This window comes from Sylvia atricapilla, chromosome 3 (assembly GCF_009819655.1).
Source record: "Sylvia atricapilla isolate bSylAtr1 chromosome 3, bSylAtr1.pri, whole genome shotgun sequence".
Classification (NCBI taxonomy): Eukaryota; Metazoa; Chordata; class Aves; order Passeriformes; family Sylviidae; genus Sylvia; species Sylvia atricapilla.
In genome coordinates this window covers 69,753,907-69,767,069 of record NC_089142.1, presented here as the reverse complement: position 1 = coordinate 69,767,069, position 13,163 = coordinate 69,753,907, and the positions used below count along the sequence as shown (strand labels likewise).

General features: G+C 41.2%; 2 protein-coding genes across 3 annotated transcripts in view; both read right to left on the bottom strand.

The window, feature by feature from the left end:
- Positions 1-238: 238 nt before the first annotated feature.
- On the bottom strand, positions 239-6,518 carry RBM34 (RNA binding motif protein 34). Its single transcript, XM_066315707.1, has 10 exons — positions 6,295-6,518; positions 6,002-6,144; positions 4,759-4,975; positions 4,118-4,177; positions 3,514-3,557; positions 2,946-3,029; positions 2,666-2,729; positions 2,495-2,537; positions 1,244-1,362; positions 239-620 (listed from the first exon to the last, which is right to left on the bottom strand). The coding sequence occupies exons 1-10, from the start codon at positions 6,487-6,489 to the stop codon at positions 312-314; spliced, it is 1,278 nt and encodes a 425-aa protein (XP_066171804.1). The 5' UTR covers positions 6,490-6,518; the 3' UTR covers positions 239-311.
- A 2,170-nt stretch (positions 6,519-8,688) lies between these two features.
- Positions 8,689-13,163, bottom strand: part of ARID4B (AT-rich interaction domain 4B) — an 87,562-nt gene continuing 83,087 nt past the window's right edge. For both annotated transcript variants that reach the window (XM_066315705.1, XM_066315706.1), the window contains exons 22-24: positions 12,816-13,031; positions 11,075-11,221; positions 8,689-10,484 (exon numbers count right to left, since the gene is read on the bottom strand). In XM_066315705.1, coding sequence (XP_066171802.1) covers positions 10,354-10,484; positions 11,075-11,221; positions 12,816-13,031 — 494 coding nt within the window. In that variant the 3' untranslated portion in view covers positions 8,689-10,353. The remainder of the gene's footprint in view (positions 10,485-11,074; positions 11,222-12,815; positions 13,032-13,163) is intronic.

Sequence of the window (13,163 nt, the reverse complement as noted above, 5' to 3'; positions counted from 1 at the left end):
AATCAAAGTAATGATTTCTACTTCATCACAGACCTAGTCTGAATGTGAGTCACTTTTTTCTATAGCCATTGTGAGTAATCCTACACAACTAAAAAAAAAAAAAAATTAAGTTACCCTCTGCAACAAGACATCAGCTGGAGACAGATTCCTGGAAGACAGGAATAAAATCATGCAGCACCTTCCACTGCCTTCTAGGAGAAGTCAAATGCCCCAGAGTAAACACGAAAAAGGACAACAATTGTATTAGTAAACAAAATTTATGACACACTCACATATAAAAAACACTCTCATAAATATCCATCTTCCTAACACTAATTAGCATTTTTACTGGATTGATTTTTATCAAAGAACTTTTTGTTTTTTCCAGCCTTATTCCTAGGAGTAGTTTTTAGTCTTTTTGGTTTTGTGCTCTTCTTTAATGGGGTTGCTTTTTCACCAACAAAAGAATCGCTCGAGAAGCTCATTTCTTTTTTCTTCTTATCATTTCTGTCCTTGGGAGCACAAGACTGGTCTGGACTTTTCTGTGCTTTCTTCTTGTCCATTACGCGCTGCACTCGTATCTCTCTTCCCATCAGAACAGATTTGTTGAGTTTCAGAGCAAGATGTACAGCATCTGTGTTCTGCAAAACCAGAGAGCCACTTTAAAAGCAGCATTACTTCCAGCTGAGTGCTTTCAAATGAACAGCTACCTGTCTTTAAAATTGGTAAGCAGGATTCTACAACGCAGAGCACTCAAACCGCCCTATTTAGGGAATGACACAACATCTCTTCTCAGGAGCACCAGCACCCCCACACAGCCTACACACTGAGGCACAGACACTTCAAAACAGGCTATGAAACAACTAACAGTGAGACACTAAAGTCTGAGGCACATAAAGACAAGGAAAAATTGGGGAAAAAAAGGCACTGAGCTGCAGGAAATGAACTAAGGAAAATGAAGGTGGGAGACTCATTCCGCTCATATTTTGACACAAAAGAAACAGGAGAACGCTGAAGTTACACAAAATTCATCTGTTTCTTCTTTAAGGTAATTTCTTTCACCCCTGTGTGTACAAAACCTGAAATATTTTGGTTTGTATCGGTCTTCCGAGCTGCTTTCACCATAAACAACAACGCCACCATTTAACCTCAAACATAAACACACACACGAACCTCAAAAAATTATTAAAAAGAAAATCAAAATGCTCTAAAGGCAGACCCCAATTCAGGTTTTGAAGAACTCCCCGTGCCCTGGAGCACATACCTCAAAGAGGACGTAGCCGAAGCCCTTCCCCAGCCCCGTTCTGCTGTCCCTCACCACCCGCACTCCCACGATGTCTCCGCAGACATGGAAGTGCTCCCGCACGGCGTCATCGCAGATGTCTGCAGGCAACACAACGGAACAGATGTCTCTTCAGGGAGACACACAGCTTTGAAAGGCTGGCCCACATCCAGTTATTTCACATTTACCCATTCAGGGACATAAACAATATGGAATATGGGTTGGTAGACAAGTATCAGTGGTTCAGAAAACTCCCAGCAAGGTGACAACGCAGACTTTATGAAGGGCTATTTGCTCTAACAGTCACTGCTTCTCCAGCTCTGAAGAGTACAGCATAAATCACAAAGAACTAAGGCAAAGACTGAAACAGATTTTTCAATTACTGCATTTATGCTTGGAACATAGTATAAATTAAGAATCCTGCTATACATTTTTATAGCTCCTCCTTATGTCAGAATTTCTAAGAATTAATGATAATGATAATGAGCTCGAGCTAGAAGTTCTTCAACTGCTCATTGACTGAGCCATGAGTTTTAGCTGAATGGGGAAGAAGGGATTTACAGTTCCCAATCACAGCTGCTATGCAATTATTCTGATAATGGCTGGATGTATGAGCCTTCCTCCCTCTCATGCCTAGGCAGACAAATGTGATGTGCCATGGCAAAAATACAGGTTATTTTCTTTTCTTGAATAGGTACTCTTAATGGAATCCCTGACATAAACATCTGTCTACTGAGCAGAGGGGCTCAACTCAACAGTACGGGTTTAACTACAGCAATGGGACCTAGACATGCTGAAAAAGGTCCAAGCTGCTGCAGTAATTTCAGAGCACAGCAAATCGCAGAATATTCTGAGTTGAAACTGGCCCACAAGGATCATCAAATCCCACTTTTAGCCTGCCTGGACAGAGTCACTCAGTTTGTGGTCACAGAAAGCAGCAAAAGAAGCCATCACTGTCCATCACTTGGAATTGGTTCACGAACAGGTATTGGTAACCCCTGAGCAGGTTAGAAAGCCATGGCCTATGCCACTTAGTCACATTTATTTAAAAAACAGGAAACAATCAAGGTGCAGAACTGGACAGAAACAACCTCTTTAGGTGCTCCAATTAACAAATAAAAATTACCTGCAGCAAAAGGTATTTATCCACCTAATACCAAGAAATAAAAAGCCTAATGTCAACCATTCCATAAATGCAAATTAATGATGCGTAACAATCCATTTCAGACTTACCATATGGAAGATTTCCCAAGAATACAGATCGTTTATTGTCATGCTAAAGGAAACGAAAGATAAGAGAGTAAGTTCTTTGCTACAGAATAAAACCAAACCAACCAACCAAAAACAATAAAAACTCCACAACCAAACCAGAAAAGAGGATTTCTAGCCACACATCTTACTTACCAAACTAGTTTTAGATGCAGTGTCAACTCTGATGTGAAATCCACTAGCAATTTCTGTTCCATTCCTTTCGTGGTCAAAAACAAAAGGTTTTAAAAGTGAAATAAGCATTACTTAATTGACAATGTCACTGCATAGCAGTATTGCAAAAGCAAAGTTATTTTTAAGTTTGAACAACATTTTATTCTGATTCAACCAAAAGAGGGGAGGTTGTTTAAATTTAGCTAAAAATCTACCTGAACTACCTCTTCAACAGGGAATGAGGAACAAAACTGACACTTACTCCTTCAGGGCCTTCTGGGCATCACATTCTTCCTTAAAGACCACGTAAGCATTGATGGATTTTGCATTTGGGTGCAGCTTATGCCTGGAACAGGAAAAGGACACATTACTGCTTAAATCCTGCTGATGCTGTGCCGTGCACAGGCACTTCCTGCTGAACTCATTCATGCCTCTGCTTGTTCTGTGCACACTAACAACTTCATTTCCTTCACAGGTCAAGCTACCCCTGTCCGTGCAAGGGAGTCCCAGTGAAGATCCTGTTCAGCCCATATATGCACCCTGAGCAAGCTTCCTCAGCTCATAAACATATCAGAAGACATTAAAGACTTTTAGCATCTTCCTCCTTCCTAAAATATAAGAAATGCAACCTCAGGTAAAACATTACAAGTACACATGGCACATAATTCTTTATTACTTGTTCAGAAAACTTAATACACACACAAAGGTAACGACGGAAGACAAAGAACCAAAATACGTAAAAAAGACCTAATACAGACAAACTTTCAATAACCAAGACTTAAACATTGTTTAAGCATTGAAAAATACACAAAATTCACAAGGGAACCTACTTGATTGCTGCTACCTTTTTGGATACAGTATCTTCTGCTGGAATCTTAAAGACAAAAAGATCTTGAGTTAGGTGGGCCTAGGGTCAACTTATCACAGGGAGTTTTTCTGTAAGATGAAGATGAATTCAAGTAGGGGCCACCCAAAGCAACCTAGCCAGTACAGTGAGCAAATGACAGAAATAGCTGGACCTAGAGATGGTCTAAAAGACCCTCAGAGTTAAAGAGCTTGCTCTGACTTTGTCTGACTTGTTTCTTGAGTTCTAAGAGGGTTACTGTCAACTGTTTTAGCGAGTACCCTGATTTACAATAATGTGTCTTTGCTACTTTGATTTAAAAACAGGTAAGCAATGCCTCAGCCACACCAGCAATAATAAAGGCATTCCTCCTTCAGAGAACATAAAGCTCTGATCCTGGATCAGCTGCTCCTACAGGAAAAATGCATCTGTGGTGCTCCTGGGATACCATCTCCAAGGCTTCTTCTAATAGCAAAACCCACATACCTCAAACCACTTCTGAACTAATGAAAGTACAAGCCTTACTAATACTACTGCCCTTGAACATCAAGAAATAATTTTGTTAAATAACATTAAAGGAAATAGCATACCAGAGACCGGAAGCGAATGGATTTGATTTGTCCATACTTCTTAAAAAGAGATCTCAGTACCTAAAAAGATGATATTATGAACACTCAGTACACTTTTCAATCTGGTAATGAGAATTATTTTTTAGTATTTTTAAGTAATATGGTTCTTACACAGTTTTCCTTTAACTTACAGGAGGACCCTTAACAGGCTACTAAAAAAATGCAAATAATTTGTAACTATTACTGTGGTTTTTGTGGCAGCTTCTACAGACTGTCAAAACTGAAGTCATGCCTCTCACTGCAGAAGAAAGTACAAATTTAGTATGTTTTATGTAATGATCTGAAGCACTGTTTGCATACAAAATTAGAAGCAGAGTAACTTTGTAAGTGCAGTTCTCCTTTATTCAGTCACTTTTTCATTGACAAGAAACTGACCAATTCTACTCAAGAAAGAGTCACTGTATCCACTGCTGCAGGAAGCCCAACTCCAGGAAACCTGAGATTGTCTCTAATGGTTTCTGAGAACAAGAACCATTTCCTACTTTCCCAAAAGCAGTTCCAATCACAAGTGTGTGTGACCTCCCAGCTGGAAACATCCCCTCAAACTGAGGGCTGCTGCAACTCCTTTCATTCCTTCAGCAGAACAGAGCCCACCCATGTACCTGATCAGTACAGCTGACAGGCAAGTTTCCAACAAACACCGTTCTGTCTCCTGCTTTATCAGCCACCCTTTTTCTCTTCCGCCGTTTTGCAGTAGCACCTGTAGCTGAATTAACAACACTTTCGGTGATGGCTTGAGAAGCCTTTTTCTTTTGCTTCACTTTGTTTTGAAACAATTTTTGATCCTCCTCTTCATCTGCCTGCTCCAGAGCATTCTCTCTGACCAGAAATGAACAGGAAGGTTACAATTGAGGGGAAAAAAACAGGGAGTTTGGGGTCAAAGAACTGAAGCCTCCAAGATATTCTAACTTACATTTGAACTTATTATGTTCAACTCTAAAATTTTAAACATTATTTTGTTCATTCTGCATTAAATAAATGTATCTGACCATTTAGTAACACGAAAAACTATTTGCTGGCCACAGGACACTGCATTCACTATTTACCAGGAGTAATAGAGAAATACTTCAGAATGAAATAATTTGATAGCCTCGAAAATTGAAGGGGAAAAGAATCATCTTTGTGTTATGTTGGAAATTAGAACAGACTTAATACTTCTCAGTTTGCAGGAGACTCGGAACAAACCTCTGGAATACTGTCCTGCACTAATAAGTCTCTCTATCTCCAAACCTGCCATTAGAGCACGAACAAGGAGCAGATCTAAAGGGGCCTCTGGGAGGCTCCAAACACAAACACAGGAACAGGTTCCATGGGCCCAATGCCAGGGACAGGATGAGGGGTTAGCCTTGTGCTACAATCAAGTTTGCCTTATTATCCAAAGTGCGTTGTAGAGCGAACAGCTTCCAGCCTGCTCTGAAGCGCCTCGCTACAGGTATTTAAGAGAACAGGCAAGTCACAGAAAGTTCTGTGTCACTGCAGAGGCCCAGCGGGACACAGACAGCTCACTGTGCCTGGCACCTTGCTCCTGCTGAAACCGCCTCTACTGGACAAAGCCAAGGACAGCTAGAGAGCATCTCCCGAGCCCCAGAGAACTAGGGGCTTCATCTCCAGCCGCTGGACCTGATGGCTCTCTAGCAGGGCATTTGCACTTCACAGACCTAGTGTTTCAAGAAGCTACACTACTTTCTCCTTCAGGGGAAAACTACAGAAAATTTGCACAATCTTAAAATTAATCTTAATCACCAAGTTGTAGACAAAAACTTCGTTGTTTCATCCAACGCATATTAGGATTAATGTAGATGCTACGGGATTTAATTTTGCTATAAAATGGTGTCACTCACTCACCTCTCTGACAGTTTTTTCTCTGCTTCTGAACGTTCTTTTTTTCTAATCTTCTTTGCTTTTACCGGAGGTTCTTGTATGACGGATAAGCTCTGGTCTTCTGACACTTTGTTCCCTTCTTCTGCACGCTTCCTTTTCTTATTTTCCTTCAAAAAAAAAAATGGTAAGAGAAATTTGAAGACAAAATTCCAGGAAGGTCCTGAAGTTACTTTACATACTACAACTTATTTGGAGCGCCCTGGAGGGCTCACAGCCCCGGCCAGCCGGGAGCGCTGTCCCGGCACTCGCTCACTCACCGCCGGCACAGCCACCAGCACCGGCGGGGCGGCGGCGCGGAAGAGGCCAGCGAGGGGCGCAGCGGGAGCCGCGGCCGCCCCGAGGCTGCCCGACACCTGCCCCACCACGTACTGCTCCCGCTGTTCCCGCTGCTCCCGCTCCCCCTCGGCCGCCGCCGGGGGCCGCGGCCCCGCACCGCGCCGGCGGCCCCGCATGGCGGGCACGGAGCGCGGCGGGCACGGGCTCGGCCGCGTCACTTCCGGCGGGCGGGGCCGGGAGCTTCCGGAAACGCCCCCGCCGCGGGCGGGGAGCCCCGGAAACATCCGTCACCGGGACCAGCGGGACACAGTCTGAAGCTGTGCCAGGGCAGGTTGAGCATGAGGAGAGATTTCTTCACAGAAAGGATGGTTAGATATTAGAATGGATTGCCAGGGAGGTGGTGGAGTCACCATGCCCGGGTTTAAGGAAAGACTGGGCATGGTCCTTAGTGCCACGGTCTAGTTGACATGGTGGTGTTTGGACTTGATGATCTCAGGTCTTTTCCAGCCTCTGATTCTGTGGTGAGAGGCTGTCTCACTGAATGCCCAAGACCCTCAGTCCCAAGGCGAGCTGAAGCAAACCCGGCAGGCCTTTTGGCTGTCTCATTGCACGTTTCATGCACTTTCTGAGCTGCCGCTGTAAGCAGCTCTGTTGGCACCAGCATCCAACCGAAGGCTAAACAAGCAACCCAGCTGCTGAATAGAAGGAAAGCTGGTCTTGACACATGCACCAGGTATCGCCCCTGCCTTGCCTGCTGGATGCCAGGAAATGTAATGACCCCCAGGGATGGGGTCAGCCCAAGAGAATACACAAATCCTTGAAAAGGGACAGGTGGCTGCTACATGACTTGTAGTGGCTTTTCTAATCTGCCTTCACACAGAAGAGCAGCACTATAGTGACCAGAGAGAGAGGCAATACAGGCTCAATCATCATCCAGCCCATTTAAGAGACTCATGACCACTGAAACTGGGCAACAGGCATATAGCCTCCAGGAACTCCGCCTGAGAAGGAGTTCAATCCCTGTGCCAACAAGAAAATTCTACAGCGTGATGGGAATTACCCGGCCATAAGTATGGACTGGTGTCAGTGGAGACTACAAATAAGGGGAGGTGGGAGCACCTTCAAATTAGGCGCATTTTCCCTCAGCATATGCCAATCTCAACTATTCCCAACATGATCAACATGATCAACAATCTCAGCTATTCCCAACATGATCAACTGTGGGACACAAACCTGAGTCTGTCCCTCAGCCAAGGTGTGGAGAACACAGCAGGGTGTGTTTGCCTTGCTTTGCCTTTGGGATCATGGTCCAAGCGGGTGCTCAGGAGTACAGTCACAGCCCAGCAGGCATTGCTGGTGACAAACTGCCTCAGCTGCAAGCAGAGCACACATGCCAGGTGGGGAAAGCTGCGTGTAGTACATACCCTGAAAAGCAGCTCAGATTTGACCCACTGGAACATGTGATAAAACTACCTGGGTAACAGTTTGCCAAAGGTATTTTCCCTTGTTACTTCCTGGGAGACAAGTGGTTCCATACATCTGGAGAGCACCATTTACAGACATACTTCACAGTGCAATGTAACACATTCAGACAAATGTTTAAGTAGACACTAAACTGTACCAAAAATATGATGAAAATTAAGGAAAATAAAAAATCCTATTTCTGCAAAAAACTTGACTTGGGAGCAGGGAGTTGACTAATGATCCCTGTTTTAAAAAGGTAAATAAATTCCCCCCAGATCACAGAGTCAGCAATTGTCACATTCAAATCAAATATGCTGGCACTAAAACTGAGAGCTGATCAAGAACTAGTGGTAAATCAAGAGCTGAACTTGAATCTTGGTTGCCTAGAGGTAGTTCCTGGTTACATCCATACCCCTTATGCTAACTGAAACTGAAAAGCTGAACTGAACTACCGTGACTCAGATTCCACTAAACTTAAAAAGATGAAAAGTATCCTCTTAAGTAGCTTCACTGAAAGTATTAGGATTACCCCTTAGTCTTGGATCATTGTAATTTTTAACACAATCAATGTTTCCAAAGCTTATTTATCATGGGTTGTTACTGTCAGTCTCATCAGTAATCTGTCACCTTGCTGGTGCAACTGTATTTTGGTCACCTGAACTACAGCCAGCAGTTCGTTTCAACTGGCTCTGCCTTAATGATGGGCCACACTTTAACCTTCTGCTGAAAGAGATGGATTTGAATTAATCACTAAGAGGAAAATCAGGCAAGTGCATGTGCTCTATCTTACATCTTCATAGGTCCATTACAGCACACCAAAGATCACTTGCTAAACTGATTCTGCAGCTTGATGTAATTTTCATGAACACACTACAGTTGCTTAATTAAACTGTTAGAAACAAAATCAGGGATTCACAAACTATGGCATTTTATTTCAGAGGCCTTTGCTTACATTTGTACAATATATTACATAACTCTCCATTTTCTGCAGAACCTAATATATATTTTATAGCTTTTTTTCTATAAGCTTTTCCTTCAATGTCTGTCAACAAATTTTTACAGTCCTGTACAATTCTGAATACTTTGAAACCATTTTCAATAAAATCAGTTATAACCTTAAGCGCACACTACGAAGACTGAAAATGCTTTTCTTAGAAAAGTCAAATGAAAAGGATTCTGACACTCTAGCATCTACAAACAAAATGCTTCAAATTCTTACATGTTGTATTGCCAGAAAACAAAGAAAAACATGCCAGCCCCTATTTCCCCAGGCAAAAGAAGTACACAGAACTACAATTAAAACAGTAAAACAATCTGTACAATAAAGTACTGTGTATTAACAGTGCCAGGTATTAAATAGCTTGAATGAACACTTCCGCAATATACAAATGTCTTACAAAGGTATAGAATTAACAGGAGAGAGCTTGGGATCATTTCAACATAAAATCGATACAAGTGAAAACATTTTGAAGTTGGTTTTGGAATTTATACAAGGCATTTAAAAAATTAAACATCTACCACTCAGCTAGCTAGTTATTTTAAAAACAACTACCCTTTTGTGGCAGTGTTGGTATCAGCAACCACAAATTATAACCTCACACCATACTCCCTCTTGAAGTCCTCTCCTTGAAACTTGTAATAAAATAAGCATTACAAATGAAATATTTGTTGCTTTAAGGGGAAAAGAAACATTTACAAGAAAACACAAAAATATACCTGTTATAATCCATTATGAATAAATATACACTTTAAACTGGCTGAATACAATCTTTATACATTAAGATTTAATACAGTTTGTTAGCCATTTTCTTTCTTTTTCATAATGTATTTTATCAAAATTAAAAAAAAATACTGTTTTATAGAAAAATGGCAAAGTACAGTAGTTTCATTCCAATTAATGGGTTCTTAAAACCCAGAGCAACCTATTTAAGCCTAATTCAAACCTGTAAACATTAGTCAGTCTCTTTTTTTTTTTTTTTTTTTTTTTTAAAGGAATCCTCATATTTGGTTATCAGGACTGATGTCAGACATCCTACTAACTGCAGGTTTTGAATAGATGTGCTTGACGTATACAATTAAAGCCACTATAAGGTGACTTAGCAGTTAAAAAACAATTAGCTTGTACAAATGAAAATATTTTCAATATTTGTCATAAATAAATGGAAAAATATCAAATGTTCCAGCTTTAACAAAATACCAGGGAATACAGTAAGCCTTACCACATTGATTTAGATCACCCCAACAACTATATGCTTATTGTCCTGTCTCTACAGGCAGTGAACAGCCTCCATTTGCCACAGTGGAAGGCCTTTGAGTCACTAGACTTACAATTCCCAGACAAGTTGGAAACAATTATTGCTTGAGGAAAAGCAGTTTGTTGTACTTTTTCTTCATAAAAGTGCACTTAAGTGCAAAGTTAGCTTGTCAAGAAACAACTTTAAATACAAAATAGTGCTTGTCTGAATTTTGTGCCACTGTGCAGTATAAAAAAAAAAAAAGGAAAAAAAAAAAAAGGAAAAAAAAAAGAGTGGCCCTCAGCAGCCATTAAGTGCAAAGTGCTTTGGCAAGTCCTGCTGTCACCTGCACTCAACTGACATTCCATTCTGTGATGAACTTGACATAGATGGTTCTGCTAACGTTAACATAACTGCAGCCGTAATGGAACTAGAGGAAGGTGATGAGGAGGAAGATGATGTAGTAGCAGCACCTGCACGGCAAAAGGAAAACACGGGTTATAGAGATTAATAAATCAAACAATAAACATATTTTCCTGTTCAGCAGCAAGCACCAGTACTTACTGACTCCAGCAACCAATGCCTTGCAATGGAAAAAAACCAGCCTCCACTGCCTGGTCTGTGTAGGAAACACTGAATTTAACTGGTCTCCCTTAAAATCATAAAATAAACCCCTTATCCTAAATAAACCTTTATCCTAAAGCACTAACTAGGCCCATAAGCAATACTACAGTAAATTGATCTGTAACTTGAAGAAAAATTAGGAATTATTAACACCCTTTGTTCACTGCTTAGAAAAGTTTATTTTCTGTGTATTTTTCCCTGTATGAAGTACCTCAAGAGCATTAAACAGATTGCACACCTTGGTAAAGCTCTTCCCCTTCCACAGTCCCTGGGTATCTGATCCTTCTAGTGGTCGGAGAATACAAGCACACAGCATTTCCCAAAACCCAAACAAAACCACACTCCTAATGACACGTCTGTCTCCCTGCAAATTATCCAGTACCTTCACATAACATGCAATTCAGCCCTCTAAAAGCAGAATTTAGTTTCCAGCACTTACTTTCCCGCTCTTTTTTCTTTAAGCGCTTTCTTCTTCGGTCAATGGAAGCCACCTCAGATTTCAAGGACAGGTAATGTTTCCTGATCTCTTGCAGTTTTTCTTGGAGAACTGTTATACGCTCAGCACTCGTCAGATTTTCCAAGTCAGCTGCAAGTTAAACAATCTCTGTTAATTGTTGTATTGAAGCATTTCCAAACACTTCTGGATGTCAGCGAAGTGGAAGGCACTCAAATCTTAGTGATGTGCTTTGAGGTAGCAGACAGAAGAGCTACGGAACAGCAGCAGCAGCTACTCTTTACTACCCTAAATTCATTCATTTTTTACTATTCTTTACAAGATACTGCCCTATGCTTTTTGAGGACTTTTTAAGGAACTGGGAGAGGAAAAAAATGCATTCCTTTCCCCATAAGGAGGAAAAGGACAAAAAAATTAAGACAATGGATGAAAACATCAGGGCCAAAATTAGCTTTGAGCCTGTTGTTTTCAGTCCTTGCTGGGGCTCAGTCTGGCCCCAGACACTGGGAAGTCCCTGGCATATGTGCCACAAGGAGAAACCATACAGGACAACCTTGCTGGACATGGCAGCACAGGAGCTGCCCCTCTGGCTGTATCCAGCTGGGAGCTCTCCACAGCATGGCACACGGCAGGGAGTGGCAGAGGCAGGAGAAACTCTTGGTTCAGTCCAGGGAAGCCACACTGGAGACAATCCATTCAAAAGCATTTAAGAATCATTTCAACTACTGTGGGATGCAAAATTCACTACATCAACCTGCAATGAGGGCAGCACCAAAGGACCAAAAGTCACTATGATACTAGGCTGTGGGAAAGTAAGGAAAGTTTAAGTGTCTGACTCGTCTTCAGCAGGAAATGTGTCAAACAGCACTCTATAGACCAACTTCTGCCAGTAAAAAGAGTGTAGCCAAGGTAAAAAAAAAAAAAATAAAGGAGCAAAAGCCCTTCAAATGTGTTGCACCAGGAAAGTGTTCAATAGGGCAGCAACTGGCAATAAGGACCTTTTATATTACATACTCCTGAAGAATGCAACTTGATTATGAAAAACTACTGGGAAAAAAAACCTTTTAAAAGTAGGCTAATGCTGAGATTCAGGGTTGAGGAGGAAATTAAAAAAAGAAACAAATCCAGCAAAGTCAGATTCAACTGGTAAGTCGCACTAACATGAGGCAATTAATAAGCCACTGATCTCTTTTTCAGATAGGCAAATGCAGGATCCTTTCCACACTGCTCCCCCCTAGCTCCCCAGTAGCTTGACTGAAACAGAGTGGAAGTTCTTAATACTAGAAATAGCAATCAGGTGCTGGTTCACTAATGCAAAATGGATAGGGAAAAAATACAAATCAATCACCTAAGTGTTTGAACAAGAACTAGAGAATGAGAAACAAACCAGCAAGGAAATACCAACAGAAACACACAGAGCAGATAATGTTCATGCCAGAATGACAGGTATGCACAGCACAACAAGAACAGCAAGCAGCTCAGGAGCCACATCTAAAAACAGTCCTGAAGAGTGTATTTGCTGCAATTGCAAGAAAAAAAAAAAAAAAACAAAAAAAAAAAAAAAAAAAACCAATCACCTTTAAAAATTTTTTTAAAAATTAGAATTTATCATAAGCTTAAGCAAATTCAGGATGGAAACAAGAAAGTCAAAATACAGAACATTCAAAAAGCCTTTTTACACTATGTTACAAGATGACACTAGGTGTGTTTTCAAGAAAATACTTACACATTTGAAAACTCCACTTGTAAACTTTGGGCAAACGATTATTCTGTTCTTTGAGATCAGACTCCTTCTCTCCATTTTTACCACATTTTCCTGGAGACTGTGTTCTTGTGAGTGATTTGGTTTGGTGAGATTTCATGCCAGTAGAAACCGATTTTGCTGACTGAGACTTGGACACGCTTTCACCAGCTGACAGTTCATCGCTGTCGCTGCTGTTTGCTGAAGAAACAAGATGACATTGTTACAAAACAAAGCTCAAACTAAAGCTTGTCAGAAGCAACCTCTGTGCTGATTTTCATACAACTGGAATTTATCTGACCCAAGTTCTTTAAAACAACAGAGAATCCATCC

Excerpts from the sequence above, each read along its gene's own strand:
- RBM34 (XM_066315707.1), bottom strand. The coding sequence starts at position 6,489 with ATGCGGGGCCGCCGGCGCGGTGCGGGGCCGCGGCCCCCGGCGGCGGCC. Across the intron at positions 4,976-6,001 it reads GAGAAAAAACTGTCAGAGAG|AGAGAATGCTCTGGAGCAGG; the intron begins GTGAGTGAGTGA and ends ATTTCTGGTCAG. Across the intron at positions 2,730-2,945 it reads GCCCAGAAGGCCCTGAAGGA|GAATGGAACAGAAATTGCTA; the intron begins GTAAGTGTCAGT and ends TGACCACGAAAG.